Genomic DNA, 22608 nt, shown 5'->3' with positions numbered 1-22608 from the left:
CTTGCATGAATTTATTGATAGTGAAGCGACGTCTACCCTCATGAGGACGATAATGATCATCACGATGGCGATGATGACCACCTCCCTGGCCAACACTACCGTGACTCTCGTCAGCCATATCCTGAAAAAAAAAAAAATTGCACATTAAAATACCAAATGTGCAAGAATTACTCAAGACTAAACTAAATCCCAAGTACTAATTCCCAAAATCTATGCATGCTCTGATACCAAAAATGTAGTGACCCTGCATGGTATCACCTACTAACTGGCAACTAATAGCATGCATTAAAATTAATACAGCAAAATAACTTAACAGAGTAAAACATGCGGAAACATAACCATAAATTACATATCAGCTTAGTATAAAAGTATCAAGCTTATTCATCAGTAGTGATACAACCATATCGAAATACTTAAAAGTAAACATTATACAGCTATATCGAATCCTGCTGTACAATTAACTCCTCAAGGCCTGCTCCCTAATCCTGTCTTGAACCCCCAGCTCCATCCATCCTGCGACCTGCCACATGGAATAGGGTGTCCAAGATAACAACTAGGACGTGAGCGCTAACGCCCAGTACATAAATATGAGTACACGTATAAATATGATGCATGCAACATGATGACTGGTAAAGGGTCATCTGAAAAGTCATGCTCAGTACCGGCGCCACATGAGTGCTGCCACCGCACGGATCAACCTCTAGGTGCAACCACACTCGTCAAGTACACCAGAGTAGTCAGACATAAATGTCCCCGCCGTTGCGGTACTCTCAGTGACAGACTATCGAGTATAGAGCTGAGCGGCTCTATAATCAGGTATATCAATGTATAGGCTCAACGTGTATATGCACATGACATATGAATATAGAAAGCGGTAAATCATATATCATGCCATATAAAAATGCCAAATAAATGCAACATATAAACATGTATACTCGCTGGCAATCTCAGTCAATGTGTACGTACCTCTAAGCTAGTTCAAGTATAGTAGGATCCTAGGTTCCAAGCCTATATTCAAGAGTTCTCCGTATCACTACATAATTTCTATAAGCCTTAACTAAGCTAATAAGTACTCCCAAAACTTAAATAGATTCCCGGACCATACCTTCGTCCGTAGATAGCCCTTTGGAGTCGCTAGTCCCGGATGAATATAACCACTCCTTAGTTATTCCAGAACCTCTATTATAACCGATAGGGCCCTCAAGTGTATAACTCACACTATATAACTGAAGAAAAAAACTCGGGAATTCATATTCAAATTATGACTCCGAAGAGCCCTATTTATATGAAAAGTTTCGGACGAGTTCGGGCCCTCCGAACCTGAGTTCGGATCGTCCGATCCAACTCACTGTCTGCATGCGAGACACGTCGAGTTCGGATCGTCCGATCTCTACTTCAGGTCGTCCGAAGTGCTCTAAGTCCGACACTTGTCAAAATTCATTGCTGAGTAACCTGCCTACTTGGCACAAACAAGTTCGGGCCGTCCGAACTTGAGTTCGGATCGTTCGAACCAGCCTTAACTCCGAAGTCAACAAGCTCACCTTCGGAGCCCCCGATGGTCAAGTTCGGGCCGTCCGAAGTCCTCTTCGGATCGTCCGAACTAGCTCAGACAATGAAATTTCATTTCTTGCTTCTGAAGTCCGATTAAATCTCGGAATTGATTAATTACTAATCCTTAATTATGTTTAACATATTATTATCTTAAAATAAGTTCTGGGTTACTACATCTTTGGTTTTGAACTACATGTAAACAACCACATACATGTCATCAATAACATGATTTTTCAAAGCTTTCAATTATTTTTTCCATAGCGTAGGAAATTAATTAACATACTATATATATTGTGCTAAAATTAATTATTTTTTAGAGTTATTCAACATAAGTAGTTAAACAGGCATATGTTAATGCATTATGTCGTATGTACTCGTTTTTATTGATATGTGACAATTTTTTCTTTAATTGCATAAATGTAGTATTTTCAATTGTATTTCTCATGCTCATAATTAGATCTACACCAAATTTCATTCATTCTCCATTATTGTGTTTAGACGAGTGTACATAATCAAAATTCAGAAGTGACTATTAGCATAATTAGTTGATTAATATGGCTTGTTTCCTGGATGTTTAGTTATTCATCTGACCATACCATTTTAATTTCCTTACTTTTTCGAAACAATTAACTTTCCCATTACTCTATGATTTTTCCATGTTCTTTTCGTGTGCGGGTTTTTTTTTTATTATTATTATCATTCTTTTTTTTTTTGTCATGCTTCAATTAAATTAAATTCAAATAGTTAAAAGGCCATGAAGGGTAAAGGAACATTATCATTTAAGGACATGTCTTATGATTTTATTTAATTATGAGCATATATCCAATTAAGGACCTGAGCATAAATATACTTATGCTGAACTATAGGCTCCACAACAAATCTCAGTACAATCATTAGCATATTCAATTAAAATTTTTAAAATACCATAAATTTTAATCTTTACCTGAAGAACATAACTGGACACTATGATAGACAGTAGGATGTACCTTATATCTGTGTAAGTTTGTGCAATATTAGCCCAACAACCAGATATCATGAAGTTTGAAACGGTTTCCTGCCACCATTTGCTTGTTTTCTCACCTAAATGTGTCTGCCAAACGCATAGAAATGGAATTCAGAGAAAGAACATGTTAATCGGGATTTAAACCAAACATATATACCAAAGAGAACTCATAAAGAACAAAACTTCTGGTGACCCATTATAAATAAAAAATTGGAACACATAAAAATGTAAGATCACGAACAGTAAACAAATAAAATTTTTTATTCAAGAAACAAAAAGAACAGATCTTCTCCTGACACATTATGAACCAGAACCAAGAACACATATAAAGTAGGACAGTTGGTTTTGATTCTTCAATCCACCACTGAATATGAGAGCCGAATTTTAACGCTTCTAAATTTTTACCATAATCATTGAAAATGATTTATCATACACACAAAAAAAAGGGCTGAAAATTTTTAATTTTTCAAAAATCAAGTACCAGGTTATTTGGAACGTTCCAGCAGTGTGTAGTAGATTTTCCAATCCCGTTGTTCCTATGATTTTAACGGCTTTGATTGAGAAGCGATGTAATTTGAAAAGAAGGGGTTGTAGCAAATAGAGGTGGTTTTGCCGAAGTGGAAGTTACAAACCAATACTTCTTTACATTTTTTTTTCCTTCCATGATGTCAGTCACGATGTGAGGAGGAAGGAGACGGTTCCGTTCTTTGTTTGAGGCCACACCAAGGTAATGGGTCTTACCAAGCGTAGGTTTTCTTTTTTTAAATTTTTTTTTAATACATTTCATTTAATTTATTTGGCCATACCAAACGTACAAGTCAGTTTCTATGTGACTTAAAGCTTTATGAAATAGAAAGAGATAGAAAGAGATTAGTAAAAAAAGTGATTGTTTGAGTTTTTTAATTTTTTTAGAAAAATTATTATTAGCCTAAAAAAAAGAAAAATTATTATTATTATTATTATTATTTTATAAATATCCACACACTTGACTAAAAAAATATTTATGATTTTATTTAAAAATAATAACTACAATATATATGAATTTTGATGTTTAACAGTTTTAATTATAAAAAAAATTGGAATTGACAAAGAGTGTTATTTTTTTTTAATGAAAATGACTTCATTAAAGTAGGGTAAAAAAGTACAATATACACTGGGACATCAAGTTAGTTATATAATGTAATTAAAAAGAAAAAAATAGTTAATATATTATTTGATTTGATGGATAGATTATAGTTTATTTGATTAAATTTATATAAAATTAATAATTAATAAATAGATAAATAAATAATATGACGAGAATAATACGAGATTAAATGTGATAAGTTATACATAGATTAATAATACATCAAACAAGCAATGCTTTAATAAATTGTAATAATAGATATCGATTAAATTCACTCGGAAGTTGTTTGAATTAAGTACTTAATTAATTAATATTATTTTTTTAAAAAATAATTTATTATTAATATTAATTATTAATTATTAGCACTTTAAACAAGTAAATAATTAATCAGAAACAAGGGTCGTTAAGACGTTAAGGCCCCGTTTGGTTTCAAAAGCCAGACCAAAAAAGTATTATTATTTTTTAAAAAAAATGTTTTTCAGTTAACAAGGTGTTTGTCAATAAACACTTTTTAATAGAGCTGTCAAACGGGCCAGCTCATGGCGGGGCGGGCCGACCCACCAAAAACCCACCTTTTGGCGGGTCGATGGCGGGCCGACCCACCATCCTAGCGGGCCGAAAATACTCAACCCAACCAAATCCAAGGTGGGTTGTGGGTTAGGCGGACCGACCCGCGGGTTGGCTCACGACAAATAAAAATAAATAAAAAAATTATAATTAATTATAAATATCATTTCATAAATAAATATTAATAAAAATATATTAATAAAAATTTAAATTATTGATTTCATGTGTGTAAATTTTATATAAAGTAATTAATACAAAAAAAATTCATAATTTTTATTAAAAAAATACATATATCATAATAAAAATAAAAATAAATTATTAATTCTCAAGGCCCGCGGCGGGCCAACCCGCGCGGGTCGCGGGCCTTGGCGGGTTGGCCCATCTAGGCCCACCTTTTGTTGGGTTGAAAAAATGTCAACCCTACCCACTTAAATTGTGTGGCGAACCGGGCCAACCCGACGAGCCTAACCCAAATTGACGGCTCTACTTTTTAAGTCAAAATTAAAGCTTTTTTAAAAACAAAAAATTATAACTTTTAAAAATATTCATTTTAAAAAATTTTTACAAAATCCAATTATTCGTTAAAAATGAAATGAGCGTAAAATCGAAAACCTTATTTACTCATCGTCTGCCCATTTGCTGTTACCGCACATCTTCTCTCTCAATCGCTTCCGCCGATCTCTCCTCTGCGTCAATCAAAAGCGTCTCCGGTGGTCGAAACGAGAAGTTCAGCAATCAACATTTGTCTCCTATTCAGGTACTATGTTTGTGCTATATTTGTTTAATTTGATTTGATTATATTTGATTTTAAAAAGTAAAAGTGAAATATGCACTGGTTTTGGAGAACAAATTTAATAGAAGCCCGAATTAGTTGTGTGCTGTTCGTAGAGAGTACTGTGTCACTTTCTTGATACTACGTATATTTAAGTGTCGTTTTTTTTTTTTACCAAGAAGCTTGACGTGGATCAGTACTTGAATGTTCGTTCTTGGAAAGATAAGGCCTTGCTTGGAGGCGTGCTGTCAAGGTACGTAATATTTATGTTTATTGTCTTTCATCTGTTTGTTGAATGTCCTTTATGAATCACGAAATCCGCAAGCGCATTTGTTGGATAGGAAACTTTCAGTGTTTGCACTTAAATCGAGGCTAATATTATGCGTAAGTTGCAAAACATTCACTGAGAAAAAAAACCATTGCTAAATATTTTCGTTCTCTAATAATATGCATGAACATGTATTCTTTTGCATATTTAAGCCATTTTATCACACTGCAATTGAAGATTTAGTCTTTCTTATTTTTTCGATCAAAGAATGTCGAGGTTTCGTGGATTGTTGCAAGCTTCTCTCAATGCAACAAAAAGAGGTGTGTGATCCGATTTCCTGATTTTAGCTTCGTGTGATTTTCAGTTTTCTCCTGATTTGAATTTTTCTTGTTGTTTGAATCCTTTTTGTTGTTGTTTGAATCCCTCATAGATATTTGTAATGTTTCCAATTTTTCTACGCCTTGCAGCTCTAACGTGGAACCTCGTAGACTTGGTTCCTCCCAGTGAAAAATATATCTTCAATTTTAGTTCCCCAGAGGAGCTTAAAAGATGGCACTTGTATTCCGATTCTGAATATGGAGGTATGGATATGGCCAAGTTTTGGATTTATCGATTTTTTGCTACTCCATTCGATAGCATATAGTGGTTCCAACGTGTTCCTACATCAACTCAGAACTTTTCCGGTTGAAATGTTTGTTATTTTGTTCGCTAATGTTTGTGTTGGGTTGTTAGTTGCCCTAAGTCGGTGGGGTAAAAATAAAATCCTGAGAGTTACATTGACAAAGAGAATCCTCTCCCCTTAGAGTTAGCTGTTGGGGTTGACAAAGAGAATCCTCTCCCCGCTGAGCCACGAGCTCATGCTTTGATATGATAAATAGTAAAAAAATTGGATATAATTTTTTTTTCTCCTTCTAAGGAATAGTAATTCAACTAAAGCCAAGTAATATAATAAATAAAAGTGGCAAATTTTTCATCTTGTGGAGGGGTTTTCGATTTTGATTGTGTATATGTTCAAGTTGCAAATTTAGTCTCATATCTATGCTGTGATAGGAAAATTCTTTTTGTGTCTATTAGCATTGCGTATTTGGTCGTATATCTGTGCTATTGTTAGCAAAATTGGTTCTATACCAATCAAAGTTCCAAAATCTGTCATATAATTTATGCACCAATTCATCAGTTGTCTCATATACAGGAAATATAAATTTGAGTTTAGTTTTGAAATTTTCTTTGATTAGTTAGATCAGATATTTTATCTGGCATAAGTTTGACTGACGTGTTAAAGATGTTTTTTACTATTAAATTGTATAATTTAAGTAAATATATATTGATCATATTTAGTTCATATATATTACCTATGTTCTGATATAAAAATTTTGATATTAATCATTTAATATCATCATCTACGTATTTTTTTTAGTTTCATGTTGAAGCATGTACTTATCATATTTTTCATCGCAATAATGTTTTACCCCATTGAAAATTTTTAATTAAATAATTTTAATATGCACAATTTTTTTATATATCTAACAAAGCATTTAACTTAAAGGTTAGAGATAATGAAATGACGCTCATTGATGATTAGAGATAAAAATTTAACTTAAAGGTTATTTCACATATCAAACTTTGGGGAAAGTTAAACATCCATAATTATTATTTTTTCTGTACGTATGAATATGGTAATTGGAGTACAGATATGGAGCTAAATTTGAAAATTTAATAGATGCAGTATCAATTTTGCTAATCAAAGCATAAATACACAACTAAATTTGTAATGTTACTCGACTCTTAACCCAATTTTGTTACTCTAAAAAAAACCCAATTTTGTTATATAGAGCATAAATAGAGGACTATGTTTTCAACTTGAATATGTACCTGTCCAAAATTGCTAATCCCTTATAGTTGTTGCATTTCCAAAATATAGAACTTTTGTCCCTAGAAATATAAAGATGATAGCGCTACCATGATACCATCAATATGTATGGGAATTCGACCCTGCAGAGGGGGTAATACCTCCTCTGCATTTTCCTTGGCCATGATTGGGCCACATCCAATTTTCATGTGGGCCCACATGAAATTGCGGGGCCCACGTGAAAATTTGACAATAATGGCCAAGGAAATACAGAGGGGGTATTACCCCCTCTGTTGGATCGACATTCCCCAGTATGTATTGGTAATGCAGCTTGTGTTCACATTATTGGCTGGATTGAGATGCTTGTCGCCAATACTGATGGGTGGGTGCAAATTGTTCTGAGTGACCGTTTGGTCTGCAGCTACTCGAGGGGTGGGCGGTGTTATGCGTCTCCAATCAGTTCCACAACAAAATCCGAAATAGTTAATAAGCTTGAGGGATTCTTCCATCTCGAAAGCTAGCCTTTTGGGTTTGGGCTTCTCTCTTGGGTGTATGGGTTAAAAATGTAGAATTCTGAAGTACTTCTCATTTATTTAAATTGATTGATCAGGTTTATCATCAGCATCACTGGAGATACAAAACCCTGTAACTGGGTCCGGTTGTACAGGTTCATAAATATTTCTCTTCGATACATCTTATGGTAAATTATACAGGTTTATTATTTGTGTTATTAACCATGAAATCTAGTTTCAACTGTGGACCCTCAATTGATTGTGGTGTATCTCATAGGACTGTTTTCGGGGAACCTTTCATTGGATGTTAATGAAAGTTCGAGATGGAATATTAGTAGAAGTGGTTTCTGTGGAATGCGATCTAAAAAGGTGAATGATATTACCTAGTATGGTTGGACGCACTTTTGTGTTGGTCAAATTGAGGCTATTGTTTTAGCTTTATCTACTATTTCTTCTAAGATTCTTCAATTTAGCAAAACTATTTTGCCACAGGCTTGTTTGAAACCCAGTTTATATCAATGGTTGTCAGCTTCTGTCGTCCTTATTTTTGCAGTTTGATGGCTTCATCGATTTGGACGCATATGACACTATAGCACTTAAACTTAAAGGAGATGGTAGATGCTACATTTCTACTGTGAGTAACTTCGCTCTTGTCCGATGCTTGAACACTATAAATTATAAAGGAAAAAGAAAAAGGAAGTCTTTGTCATCCTACCAATCTTTGAAACTCATAGAAATAATGAGCAAAAATGGCTTAGGCCAAGCTTTATCGAACATTTGTTTAATTTCAATGCAGATTTATACTGAAAACTGGGTAAATTCTCCTGGACAACAGGAAGATAACTCATGGCAAGCATTTGTTTTTGTGCCCAAGGACAACTGGTATATTGCAAAGGCAAGTGCCCACCTCTCTTCCCTTGCAATATATTGCATGCATACATATGTGTGCATGTGCATGCGTACTCGTACCAACTATGAACTTGTTGGCTGATGTTCGTTCAAAACAGACATATCTAGATGCATACTTGAAATTGATCCTAACCTAGCTAAATATAAAATTGAAAATTATGGAGCCTTGCCTGGAGTCTGGAGACCAAACATAATTTTCCCAGTTATTCAAGTGCTGGCTTCTACCTATGGTCTTATGATCTTATCCTGATGATGAATTGAAACAAGATTGATATGAACTTTGCCTAGAAAATGGCTCTGAACCGATAATAGCAAATTGCATGTAAAATATGTTTATCAATTGAATAATTGAATCCACCTTAATGATGCAGATTCCTCTTGCTCGATATCTCCCCACATGGAGAGGTAATGTTATTGATGCGAAGTTAGAGATGAACCCAGCTCGAATCGTCGGTTTATCCCTGTCGGTCAATGCAGAAGGTGGAGTTCCAGGTGCTAAGTCTGGTCCAGGCGATTTTCTCATTGAAATTGACTGGATAAAAGCATTGAGAACCCAGAATTGAGAAAACTGTTGCTTGGGGAATGAGAAGATGAGCGAGGAGAATTCCGAACTGCTTTACTGTCTGTATGCGAACGCCACCGGCCAGTGTATGACCATAACTAGATATAAAAGCTGGGTCCTGGAAAAAGTATTCGGCACATAAATTTCAATTTTCACTATTGAGGTAAATAGCATCTGATTCAAAATTTCCAAGATTTTTGAATCCAATTATCCAGGTGTGAAAAAAGGATGGAACTGAAAAAGTTTTGACTTGCCTATTCAACGATTTTGGCGTTTGTCATTTGGATTACCGAGATATGCTTGAAAAACTTCAGCTCGTCAGAAATTCAATCGACTAAATTTGAGTTTCAACTTTTCAAAACTTCTAACTTTTGATATACTAACTGTAATCTTGAATAAATATGTTAGAAACACAATAAAAAGTTTGGTTATTATTACAATTAAGATTGATTGTATTTTCGGACCAACAATTTGATAATGTAGTTATAAATTTTAAAAATAATATTATCCATTTAATCACATGATTTCGATGAAAATTATTAAAATTGAAAAGAAAAAAATATATAGTTACATGGCTTCATTGAAATATGCTAGACTAAAAAATGATATTATCCATTTTCTTAATTTTTTTAAAATTGAAACTCTTGTGAAAAATATATCCTCATACACAATTTTATTTTCTGAAATTTCATTTTGAAGTATAAAGATACGTTATATTTGATCCTAAAGTTGGGCTAACGTAGTATGGATAACCAAGATTTGGCCCATGTCAGAGGTCAGACCCACATGAAGTTGGATGGTTGACCAAATCTTGCTTTTACCCGGCAGCGGGGGTATCGTAGACGAAGTTCCCAACCATTCATCAAAGAGAAAAAAATTCATTATATATTAATATTTCCATAAATACTAGATATTAATATATTGTAACAAAGGCAAGCGAACATATTTATTTACCTAATTCAATTTAAACATGAATGAGGAATCGTAGGAGAGAATTCCATTCTTACAAAAAAAAATGAGTAAAAAGTTATTTTGGTCTTCTATCTTTATGTGTTTTATCTTTTAGTTCTCTAACTCGTAAAAATTCTATAATGGTCCTTTAAATTTTAAATTTTGGTTATTTTGATTCGATTTTTACCGAAATGTTTAATTTTTCAAGAAGTTTTGGGATTTTCAATTTGAAAGAATATCATGTTATTTGGAATGCCACTTAAATTTCACATTATTAAACCGAACTATAAAATAATAATAATAATAATAATAATAATAATAATAGTAATAATAAGCAAATTCAAAAAATAAATTTGTTAAACATGTTTCTCATATCTTTCTACCCTCAATAAATAACACCAGCCCAAATTAAGCGATTCTCAAAAACTCTATAGAAAAGACATCATTTATACATGAAAAAAAAATCAAATCTTACCGGAAAAAGCGCAATGAAGGATTCAATCATTAGAAATTTATATTTAAGTTTAAAAATTATTTTTTCATATTTCATGAGGGAAAAAAAAGCTAGAATGCTCATAATCATTTTTTTAACCTTTCTAGTTTTTTATTCAAAAATAAATCAATCTAGTCAAATATTTATTTTATTTTATTTTTTGATTGTGGAGGAAACCATTTTCTCAAACCGAGAAACAAGAAATATTCCAAAAATTGAAATAATTAAAAAATTCTAATTAAAGTCCACAATATTTTTACTTTTGATTGTGGCTAGATACAATTCATATTGGACAAGATATATAAAACCCGTCCATCCTTACAAGTGCGGTTGCAAACTAATTGAATGATTTGACAAGAAGATTAATCAACTTGAGCATTTACCAAAATATAGAGGGGATTCGTCCATTTCCAAAATATGTGAGTGCATTCGAAGTAGATGTACCATTCCAGTGGTTCAGATTTTCGTTTTCAAACTTCCAAAAACACAAGAAACATAACATAATAACATTAACTATAACACATAAAATACCAGAGATTAATTTGAACGTGTAGCAGTTCCTTCTCTCTAATTTCCCCCCACACAACATCAGCTATCTCCAAAATCAGCTGCGGCCAATACCATACAATCTTCACTTTTCAAGTAGTCATCATCACAGGGCAAAAGTGTAATCTCATCGTCATCCTAAGAAAATAAACAAAAACAGCTTCTGATAATACCTTTTACCTTGGTGATACAAATATGTTCCTTGTTTGCAATAGCATGTTTAGAAGGCACTCTAAAATTCCCGACTTAAGGGTTGTTCGGCTAAACTTATTAAAAAGAGCTTATAAGCTTATATAGTTTAAAAGTTGTTTTACAAGCTTATAAGTCGTTAGAACTTATTTTAAAATAAGCTGTTAAAATGTTTGGATAAACTTATTTTAAACCACTTAAAGATGTTGATATGTTTGGTATTATAAGATTTTTTTATTGTCAAAATTACAAAAAAAAGTATAATTCTATGAAAATAATATTTCGAGTTATACATATACGAAAATAGTTTTAAAATAAAATTGTTTTAATATTTTACTTTAGAAAAATTTATGTGATTTGTATTTTTTTAAAATAATATTTAATTGATGGAAGATATAATGGAGATTTATGAAAATATTTAAGGAGATTTCAGTAAGATGTTATTAAAAAAATTTACCAAACACAATTTCGAAAAAAAGCTATAAAATAGAAGATAGAAGCGGTTTGAAAGAGCTTTTACATAAGATCATTTGAAAATTAAGGAGGTAAACATAGTGTCTAAGATGGTACCTCACAGCAAACGAACAACACCTCGAAATGTGGGGCACTCCTCACTACCGTCCTCCTGGGCCCTAAAAGTCAATCCAAAATATCCAGGCCCAGAACTGTTGATCTTGCAAACCTTCAAAAGCTTGAAACTCCGACTCTTTAACAAGTAAATGAAGAACAAAATGTAAAAAATAAAAAAAAAAAGGATTAGCAGAGTTGTTAATAAAATTAAATAGTTTGTCCAACCGTGTTGTCATTGTAAAATTTCAAAGCTAATTCCGAAATATATCTCAGATGAACAATTTTATCTGCATTCACAAATGTGACTCCTCCACCAAACACACGGGTGTATAGATTCCCAGTCTCTTTAGCCTTGCAAAAATCACACATCTGCCGAAAAGATAAACAAAAGTTTAGTTTCTTTGGCATACATTAACACGGACTAGAAAGGAACAGATTCATACTCTACGGAATGATGACAACTCCATTACATCCGTAGACACCGTTAAAATACGGGGCTTTCTGGCACTGCACGTTATTAACACCGAATCAGAAGAAAATACAATACAACTGATAAATCCTAACCCAACCTCAATCGTTTTTTTTAAGAAAATACTAATCCAAAGTTTAATCTTCCAAACGCAAATGCATAAGGTACTTCAGATGCCGATTAATATGATATCAAATCCAAAACAATGTGTAGCAAACGGTTATCAACATTTTTATAGTTTAATTAATTAATTAATCTACCAACAAAATAAGAAGAAATCTAAACAACACAGAGAAGGAAACGAGGGAATACATTATATTCTTTCGCAATTTGGAAGAGGATGCGAGCCACGGAAGGCCGGAGATTCCTAATTTTTTCCTTTCGTGTTCCGGAGACGATATAAACCTGAGAATTCCTCATTTTTCTTCCTTTGGTTATCTGAGAATTCCTCATTTTTTTTTCCTTTGGTGTTCTGGAGAGGATATAAACCTTAGAATTCCTCTCTTTTTATTTTCTTTGGTTTTTTGGAAAGGAAAACGGCTGAGGATGAGAAATAGTGAAAGCGGCGATTTCGGCGCCCTAGATATGAAATAGGTTAAGGAAAATGCAGAAAATACCTATTCAGAAAATCAAATTGTGTGTGTGTGTGTGTTTTTTAACATGGCATTCCCTTAATTAATAAATTAATAAATATAGAAAAATTGCTTTTTTTTAATCAAATATAATATATATGTGATTCTAGTCTTCTATATTATCAAATTTTAGTTTTAGTACGTTATTTTTATTATTTTTGACAATCAATTTTTATCTTTTTTTGACTTAGTGGTGATGTGGCGATGACGTGTATAGTGTCAAATCAGCATTTTTTATGTAAATTGATTAAAATTGCCACAAATAAAAAATTACATGACTAAAAATTAAAATTTAATAACATAGAGGTTGTTCAATTTTATTAGATGAGTGAAAGAAGTTACGTGATCTAAAAGACGAGTTGTTGTTGCGCATTTCATCCGTGTGTATTAATCCGAGTTGTTTCCTTGAAGAAGTTGGCGGAGCGTGCAGTCCCGAATTTACATCTCTAATAGATAACACAATTAGATGTGCCAACACGAGCTGCGATGTGTGCCATACTACAACCCATCGCAACCCACTGTTAAGCTGGACGAGTTTGGTCGGCCCACTTTTTAGACGATTGAGTTTGGTAAACAACAACCTAACTCAACACACCTATTTTAGGTGATTGAATAGGCCAACCAAACGTATTTACATATGATTTGGCGGGTTAACTAACAACTCGCCACAATCCACTATTTGGACGGTCTACCTTTTAAGCCAATTGTGAAATTGTTAATTTCAATCACCTAATTATTATGTGATGTAGTCAAAAAATACAAATATTGGTACGTAAGGTCTGTGGGTGGACCTTGTAATGTAGGGTACTTATGTAGCGTAAGGTAAACGCGTAGCGTAAGGTGAACACGTAGCGTAAGATGAACCTTGTGGATCGTCACCTGCGTCACGAACAACCGTCATAGGCGCCGGGCAGTTCCCCAGCGTAGGCACTCCGATGCTCAAATCAGCAAAGAGCACAATGATATTCTCTCAAAATAAGAAAACTCAAGTTAGAGAGAAAAATGAGAATGTACCTTGGATATAAGAGAGACACATCTATTTATAGATGTTTTAGGAGTGTACCTTGGATATAAGAGAGACACATCTAAAGAAACTGATGACATCTTTTTCGGTGATTTTTGCCAGTAGCTCCGCCTCGACCCATTTGGTAAAATAATCTATTGCAACAATAAGGAATTTTATTTGCCCTGTAGCAGGAGGAAAAGGCCTACAAGGTCTATTCTCCACTGAGCAAAAGGTAGTAGGCTATCCAACGGTTGTAGCAATGTTGCGGGATGGTGGTGAAGATTTGCGTGTTCTTGGCATGGACGATAACGTTGGACGAGTTCCAAAGCATCTTTCTTCACGGTGGTCCAAAAGTATCTGTGAAGTAATGCTTTGGCAGCCAGTTATTTTCCCCCAAAATGATTTTCACATATTCCATCGTGAATCTCACGGAGAACGTAATCTGCTTTACTTGGAGTGAGACATTTCAGGAATGGCTGGGAGTAACCTCGCTTGTATAATTCTCCATCTATGATGGCGAATCTGGCGGCTCGCACTTTTAGCTTTCGTGCAGTGGTGGGTCTTCTAGGTTTCTTCTTTATTGAGCGACGGGAATGTTATCCAAGCCCAAGATACAATGGCCCAAGGCCCAAGGCCGTTAAGCACTCCTAGAAATCTATAAATAGATAAGCATCTCCTTATTCAAGGTACATTCTCATTTTTCTCTCTAACTTGAGCTTTCTTATTTTGGGAGATTATCATTGTGCTCTTTGCTGACTTGAGCGTCGGAGTGCCTACGCCAGGGAACCGCCCGGCGCCTCTGAAGTTAATTTGTGACGCAGGTGACGATCCACGAAAGTTCACCTTACGCTACGCATTTATCTTACGCTGCAAGGTTCACCTTACGCTACGTAAATACCCTACATTGCAAGGTTCAACCTACAGACCTTACGTACCGGTACTTGTATTTTTTGGCTACATCATCTTGGCCCGCGAAGCACTTCTAAAACATCTATAAATAGATGTGTCTCTCTTATATCCAAGGTATATTCTCATTCTTCTCTCTAACTTGAGCTTTCTTATTTTGGGAGATTATCATTGTGCTCTTTGCTGACTTGAGCGTCGGAGTGCCTACTCCGGAGAACCGCCCGGCGCCTCTGACGTTTGTTCGTGATGCAGGTGACGATCCACAAGGTTCACCTTACGCTACGTGTTTACCTTACGCTACGTAAGTACCCTACATTGCAAGGTTCAGACTACAAACCTTACGTACCAGTATTTGTATTTTTTTGCTACATCAGTATGTAAGACGGGACAACTCGAGGGAATTAGCCAAGATGATGCAAAATTTTGTAATAAATATATACTTAATGTGGTATATAGTGTCTTCAATATTGACTTATATATATTGACTCTTGAAGGATGTTAGGTAGTTAGGAGACCGGTTTGTGGCCAACAACTGGAATCTTGATTCCTTAACTACCTCAAGTAGTTGGGATATAAAGGAGTGCAACAGGGAGCATCAGGAGATAACTGAAGGAAGTTAATCTGCTGCTCACAAATATATTGCATGGTCGAGAAGAATAGAGAAGTCTCTGAGAGCTATAACCAAGCAGTGATCACAAGACGAGAAAAACGATTGAGAGAATAGACGAGATCGAAGAAGAAGAGTTTCTTGTTTAATCTTTTAACTTCCATTCTTGTAAAGCTTTGGTGATTGAAACCTTGGTTGATTCAATAAAAGATAGATTACCCTCCCGTGGATGTAGGTGTTTATCACCGAACCACGTAAATCTTCTGTGTGTGTTTATTGAATTACTTTCCTTTCTTGTTTGTTAATTCTGATTCACCGTGAGAGAAACATTAGGTGAGTGTTCATTGACTGTAAGAATGATCATTAGTATAATCAATACAAGATTGCGGAGATTGAGTTCTGAATCGGATTCTTTGACATCGAGCAATAATCACAACAAGTGGCGCCGTCCGTGGGAAGAGCAAATTGCGAAGATGGGAACAATGAAGTATGATATCGAGAAGTTCAATGGCAGGAATGATTTTGGATTATGGAGAATCAAGATGAGGGATATTTTGATTCAACAAGGTCTCATTGATGCACTGCAGAAATATGATGGATCATCTGGTTCAACAAAGGATGAGGAACATGGAAAAGAAAAGGCAAAAGTTGAAATACAAGAAAAGGCACTGAGTGCGATCATCTTGTGCCTTGGAGACAAGCCATTGAGAGAAGTTGCAAAAGAGATAACTGCAACAGCTATGTGGATTAAGCTCGAGAATCTGTACATGACAAAGTCATTAGAAAATCGTCTCTATATGAAGCAGAGACTATATTCATTCAATATCAGAGAAGAAAAGAAACTGATAGAGCAGATTGATGAGTTCATGATCAAGCTATTCAAGCTAAGATGCTACAGAGGAAAATACTAAACCAAACTGAGTCTCAAGGTAATATACTAACCGTGAGAGGTAGACCAGATAAAAGAATTTGATGGAGGACTGGTTCTTATGGGAAACAACAAATCTTGCAGGGTGAAAGGGATTGGATCCATCAGGTTAAGAACTCATGATGGAGTGGATCGTGTACTACATGAAGTCAGGTACATTCCTGAACTTAAGAGAAATTTAATATCTCTTGGTTTGCTAGAATCAAATGGTTATGCTTTTAAATCAGAAAATGGATAATAAAAGTGACTAAGGGATCATTAGTTGTCTTTAAGGCTGTTAGGAAAGATGCTTTGTATGTTCTTCTAGGAAAAACTGTTGTATGTGGAGCCTTTTTGTTGCAAAACAAAGCTGATAAATCTATGTTATCGCATTTAAGATTAGGGCATGTAGGTCAAAAAGGGCTGCATGAATTATCAAATCAAAACCTACTGTGTGGGGACAAAATTCATGATATTGATCTATATGAAACTTGCATTCTAGGAAAGTCTAAGAGGGTGCATTTCACATAAAGTAAACACCCTACCAAATCACCTTTCGATTATGTGCATTCTGATCTATGGGGACCCTCAAAAACAGCAACACATGGTGGGGGTAGATATTTTATATCAATCATAGATGATTATTCAAGAAGGGTATGAGTTTATGTACTTAAACAAAAGATCAAGCCTTTGATAAGTTTAAAGAATCGCTCATCACAACAGAAAATAAGCTAGGAAAAAAACTAAAGCATTTGAGGACTGACAATGGCCTGGAATATTTTTCAGAGCAGTTTCAAGAACTTTGCAGGTTTCATGGAATTTCTAGACACAAAACAGTACCTGGAACCCCTCAACAAAATGGAATAGCTGAGAGGATGAACCGCACACTCTTGGAAAGGGTAAGATGCATGATTTTAAATGCAAACATGCCTAAGACCTTCTGGGGAGAAGCTGTGATGACAGCAGCCTACTTAATCAATAGATGTCCCTCAATAGCTATTGATTTTAAGACACTTATAGAAAGGTGGAGTGGGAAACCAGCTGAATACAAGAACCTTAGGGTGTTTGGATGCTTAGCTTATGCTCATATCAAAAGAGATAAGCTAGATGCTAGAGCATTGAGATGTGTATTCATAGGCTAACCAGAAGGAGTCTCAGTATAAGGTATGAAATTTGGAGGTCTCTGGTCCAAAGTGTTTTAACTCAAGGGATATTACTTTTGTTGAGAACAAGACAGGTTTTGCTCAAGAAAAACCAGATCAAATAAGACAGAGTTTGCATGGTGATGAATCTCGGATTGAGGTGGAGTCACAAGAAGACAGTATGAGCAAAGGACAAGAAACTCATTCTGAAACTATTGCTGAAGAAACTGATAAAACAAATTAACTACATGGTGAAGAGGATTTTAGTACATATATGTTAGCTAGAGACGGACAAAGAAGAGAAATAAAAGTATCAATATTGCTGGCTCAAGCAGACTTAGTCTCATATGCACTTCTCACAGCTGAACAGATAGAATTCTCTGAACCAACAAGCTATAAAGAGGCTGTGACAAGTAAACAGAAGAATTCTTGGCAAGAAGCAATGCAAGAGGATATGAACTCTTTGATAAAGAACAATACATGGCAGTTGGTGAAGAAAGCTATAAGTCAAAGAGTATTGGGATGTAAGTGGATCTACAAGATAAAACATGATAATGCTAAGGTCAAGGACATTAAATATAAAGCAAGACTAGTTGCTAAAGAGTACACACAAATAGAAGGAGTAGAATTTAATGAGATCTATTCTCCGGTTGTTAAGCACTGCTCTATAAGGATGTTGCTTGCCTTGGTAACTCAACTAGATCTTGAACTAGAGTAGCTAGATGTCAAGACTGGTTTCTTTCATGGGGAACTTGAAGAAACAATTTTCATGGAGCATCCTAAAGGTTTCATAACACCTAGAAATGAAGACAAAGTATGTAAACTGAGAAAATCACTTTATGGACTAAAAAAAAGTCCTAGACAGTGGTATAAAAGGTTCGATGACTTCATGATGAAACTTCAGTTTACAAGAAGTGAATTTGATAGTTGTGTCTACATGAAAAAAGAGGGTGAACAAGTCTTGATTTTTCTTTTATTATACGTTGATGATATGCTGATAGCTAGTGCCAACAAAACTGAAGTTGAGATGTTAAATAATCATCTTAACTCTGAATTTGAAATGAAGGACTTGGGTGAAGCCAAGAAGATTCTGGGAATGGAAATTTATAGGGACAGAAACTCTAAGCTTCTGTTTCTAAACCAAAGCACTTACATTAAGAAGGTACTTCAGAGATTTAACATGAGTGAGTCAAAGGTTGTCTCAACACCTTTAGGACAGCACTTCAATTTATCAAGAGAACAGTCCCCCACCACAGAAAAGGAAACAAAACAAATGGCTAAACTTCCTTATGCTAGTGGGGTTGGAAGTGTAATGTTTGGTATGATCTGTAGCCGTCCAGATTTATCATATGCCATCAGTGTCATCTCTAGATTCATGGCAAATCCAGGTATAAAGCACTGGGAAGCTTTGAAGTGGATTTTTCGATACTTAAAAGGGACAACAAACTTAGGATTGTTATTCAAAAGGCAAGATATAAAGTCCAAACTTTTGCTGGGATATGTGGACTCAAATTTTGCAGGAAATTTGGATACAAGAACATCTTTGACAGTGTATGTGTTTACTATGTTTGGGATAGCTGTTAGTTGGAAGGCTAATCTTCAATCCGTGGTTGCATTGTCTACAATAGAGGTTAAGTATATTGCACTTACAGAGGCTGTCAAAGAGGCAATTTGGTTAAGGGGAATAGTAGCTGAGTTTGGTATGTTTCAAGATCAGTTTACAATCTATTGTGACAATCATAGTACTATACATCTATCTAAGCATCAAGGGTACCATGAACGGACTAAGCATATAGATGTCAAGTTATATTTTCTAAGAGATATTTTTGAAAAGGGATAAATAACAGTTGAAACGATTTCAACCGAAGACAATCCAGCAGATGTCTTGACAAAAGCATTACCTCAAGGAAAGCACACTCATTGCTTGAGGTTGGTAAATGCTGAAGAAAGGAGGAAAGACCCTTGAGTTAAAAAGGGTTGGAGGGCAGTCATCTTTAAGACAAGGTGGAGATTTGTGGTATATAGTGTCTTCAAGATTGACTTATATATATTGACTCTTGAAGCATGTTAGGTAGTTAGGAAACCGGTTGGTGGCCAACAACTGGAATCTTGATTGCTTAACTACCTCAAGTAGTTGGGATATGAAGGAGTGCAACAGGGAGCATCAGGAGATAACTGAAGGAAGTTAATCTACTGCTCACATATATATTGCATGGTTGAGAAGAACAAAGAAGTCTCTGAGAGCTATAACCAAGCAGTGATCACAAGACGAGAAAAGCAATTGAGATAATAGAGGAGATCGAAGAAGAAGAGTTCTTGTTTAATCTTTTAACTTCCATTCTTGTAAAGCTTTGGTGATTGAAAACTTGGTTGATTCAATAAAAGATAGATTGCCCTCCCGTGGATGTAGGTGTTTATCATCGAACCACGTAAATCTTATGTGTGTTTATTGAATTACTTTCCTTTCTTGTTTGTTAATTTTGATTCACCGTGAGAGAAACATTAGGTGAGTGTTCATTGATCGTGAGAGTGATCATTAGTATAATCAATACAAGACTGCGAAGATTGAGTTCTGAATCGGATTCTTTGATACATCGAGCAATAGTCACAATACTTAATCTTCCGTGATCAAACGTGACGTTAAGTATTGTTAATGTACTAAAATAATAAATATTATGATTATTGGAAAGTGTGCGCTACATATAATTCTAGAAGAAGATAACAATTTTTTTTCACTAACATTCAAAACTATGTTGGGTTGACTTTGTTTAAAAAACTGATTAAAAACTATATGTTTAACTTTAGGGATGATTTAAATTGAAGACAAATTCGATTCTTGGGATTTTTTTTCTTTTTCTTTTTTCCGTTTTCCCCCATTCGGAATAAAAATACTCAGGATTACAAAGTACTTTAATTTACGAGAATTTTAAATCCATTGTATTTTTCATAGTTTTAAAACTAGCATTCTATTTCCAAAATAATCATACATTAATTAACAAAATCCCGAAAAATAAAAACTATATATATATATATATATTTTTTTTATTTTTACTGGAAGCTCGCAATTTTATTTGAGAATAATACTTCTTTACAAGCTTGACCAAACAACAAGAAAATTCACTATTTATGCTAGGATATGAAATATGTTAAGGAAATTGTAGAAATATCCATATTCAAAAATTCAAATTGTGTTTTTTAAGGGAAATATAGCATTCTCTTAATTAATAAATTTAGGAAAATTACTTTTTTGGTCAAATATTTTAGTCTGTCTGTGATTCTAGTCTTCTATGGACTATGTTATCAAATTTTAGTTTTAGTAAGTTATATTTTTTTTTGACAATCAATTTTAATCCTTTTAGTATTATCCAGCCAAATATTTTAAGCTAAAAAATAATCTAACGATGTATCATATGATACAAATTTCTATATCGGTATCCGGAATCACGAAGATGACAGGAAATTGGGTTAAATCTGCAATTTTTGGCAATCTTCATGATTATGGACATATTTAATATGATATATCGTTGGATTCGTATTTTCAAGACGATCCTACCGTGAAAATTTCAAGGCAATCGGAGTTGTTTTGGACACGGTGCACAAAGATCCCCTGTACCCAAGGGTGCGTGGGATCAAGACTATATATATATATAATTATGTTCCCTGGGTGGAGGGAAAATGGGGTGCCAGCCATGTGTATTTTTATTTATTATTATTTTTTTTTAAAGCAAAGCTTGTCTTTCTCCCCTTTTCAAAAAACCTCTTTTCCTCCTTTTGTTCTAATCGCTCAGATCTTGAGTTTTTGGAGTAGGTGAGTATAGTTGGAGGCGGGTTTTCTTATCTCCGCCATGGTGACTTGGGTGTCTGGCCATGGTATTTTGTGGTGGTGATGGTGATGGTGATGGTGATGTTGGTCGGACAGGGACTAGGGTGGTCGGCATGGGTTGACCAGTCAAGGTGGGTGGTCGGGCTTGGGGTCGCCTGCGATGGCAATAGCTGTGGGATCGGGCATGGGATGGTCTATAGTGACCCGTATCCGTAATTAGCGATTAATGAGTATATTAATCGTGTAATAATGTTGGATTAAGTAAAACGTAATTAAGGAAATTCCTAAAGGGTTAACGGATTCCAGAAATGGATCCAGGACACTCAAAATAGCCGGGAAGGTCCCGAGGGTCCGGAGGGTTCGGATGCTCCGAACCAAGTCAGGAGGTTTTGAACAGGATCGGAGGATCCGAAGTCAGGATCGGAAGCTCCGTCGGTGAGATCGGACGTTCCGATCGGGACCAGAGCACGTGTCATCGCTGACGTCAGCAAGGTGACGTCATGGCTGACATAATATTGGGCGATCGGACGCTCTGAAGATGGGATCGGAGGTTCCGATCGTGTTCGGACGTTCCGAACCGGGTTCGGAGGCTCCGAACGTTGCCTATAAATATAGGGGCCGAGGGTTCATTTGGAGTGCACATTTCCCTCTCTTCTCTCTGATTCCTAAGCCTTCTAACTCAGATCTAGGGAGATCTAGGCATCCAATGAGGAATCCGGAAGTGGCATAGCGATCCAGGCGTCGTAGCGGAGCTGTGGCCTAGTTTTGAGACAATTGTCATCAGCGGGCTGATGACGGACGCAGGTATAGCTATAGTCTCCTTAAATTATTTAGGAGTATGCAATAGCTTAGTTTAGGCTTTTAGAGCTTAAATAAAAATGCATGGATATTTGCATTGTAGAGTTGATGATAGGCTGGGAACCTAGAGTGGGACTGCTAGGACTGCCTGTAGTAAGGTACGTAAGTACAGACTGAGATAGCCAGCGGGTTTTGCATGCTTATATGTTGCATTTGTGTGTCATATTATTATGCAGCATGTGCATATCATATTGTGTCTGTCCATCTTGTGAGATGAGCCATGTAGGGCCGCTCAGCCCTGTCTGGGCGGGTGATGTCTAGTGCCCAGTAACTGACGGGTCATGGGTGATTAGCATTTGGGGACACAGTCCACGTCCTATAGAAATGAGCAGTGTACACAGGGTTTGCTCCCCGGGTTGTACCACTCATGTCCTAGGCGCCATTACTGAG

At 35.3% G+C, this 22608-nt stretch overlaps 2 protein-coding genes across 3 annotated transcripts; one reads left to right on the top strand and one right to left on the bottom strand.

Moving 5' to 3' along the window:
* The first annotated feature begins 4851 nt into the window (after positions 1-4851).
* LOC140880564 (probable complex I intermediate-associated protein 30) lies at positions 4852-9381 on the top strand. 2 transcript variants are annotated; one of them, XM_073285124.1, is made up of 9 exons: positions 4852-5004; positions 5202-5272; positions 5555-5607; positions 5755-5868; positions 7747-7803; positions 7926-8017; positions 8202-8282; positions 8445-8543; positions 8929-9381. In XM_073285124.1, exons 3-9 carry the CDS (start codon positions 5556-5558, stop codon positions 9118-9120), a joined length of 687 nt encoding a protein of 228 aa, XP_073141225.1. In that variant the 5' UTR covers positions 4852-5004; positions 5202-5272; position 5555; the 3' UTR covers positions 9121-9381. The 2 variants fall into 2 exon arrangements, with proteins under 2 accessions (XP_073141225.1, XP_073141224.1); XM_073285123.1 differs by having other exon boundaries at positions 5199-5272.
* An 898-nt stretch (positions 9382-10279) lies between these two features.
* On the bottom strand, positions 10280-21766 carry LOC140880566 (uncharacterized). The gene is made up of 6 exons (XM_073285125.1): positions 21763-21766; positions 12650-12672; positions 12312-12375; positions 12094-12237; positions 11869-12004; positions 10280-11247 (listed from the first exon to the last, which is right to left on the bottom strand). The coding sequence occupies exons 3-5, from the start codon at positions 12333-12335 to the stop codon at positions 11870-11872; spliced, it is 303 nt and encodes a 100-aa protein (XP_073141226.1). The 5' UTR covers positions 12336-12375; positions 12650-12672; positions 21763-21766; the 3' UTR covers positions 10280-11247; position 11869.
* Positions 21767-22608: the final 842 nt, after the last annotated feature.

This window comes from Henckelia pumila, chromosome 2, assembly GCF_033568475.1.
Source record: "Henckelia pumila isolate YLH828 chromosome 2, ASM3356847v2, whole genome shotgun sequence".
In the NCBI taxonomy this organism is placed as follows: domain Eukaryota; kingdom Viridiplantae; phylum Streptophyta; class Magnoliopsida; order Lamiales; family Gesneriaceae; genus Henckelia; species Henckelia pumila.
The sequence above is the reverse complement of the archived record's forward strand: the minus strand, read 5'-3'. Positions and strand labels throughout refer to the sequence as shown.

Coding starts and splice junctions, on each gene's coding strand:
- LOC140880564 (XM_073285124.1), top strand. CDS start 5,556: ATGTCGAGGTTTCGTGGATTGTTGCAAGCTTCTCTCAATGCAACAAAA. Junction 5,869..7,746: donor TTCCGATTCTGAATATGGAG/GTATGGATATGG, acceptor TTGATTGATCAG/GTTTATCATCAGCATCACTG. Junction 8,283..8,444: donor GTAGATGCTACATTTCTACT/GTGAGTAACTTC, acceptor ATTTCAATGCAG/ATTTATACTGAAAACTGGGT.
- LOC140880566 (XM_073285125.1), bottom strand. CDS start 12,335: ATGGAGTTGTCATCATTCCGTAGA. Junction 12,238..12,311: donor AGTTGTCATCATTCCGTAGA/GTATGAATCTGT, acceptor TCTTTTCGGCAG/ATGTGTGATTTTTGCAAGGC. Junction 12,005..12,093: donor AATTTTACAATGACAACACG/GTTGGACAAACT, acceptor TACTTGTTAAAG/AGTCGGAGTTTCAAGCTTTT.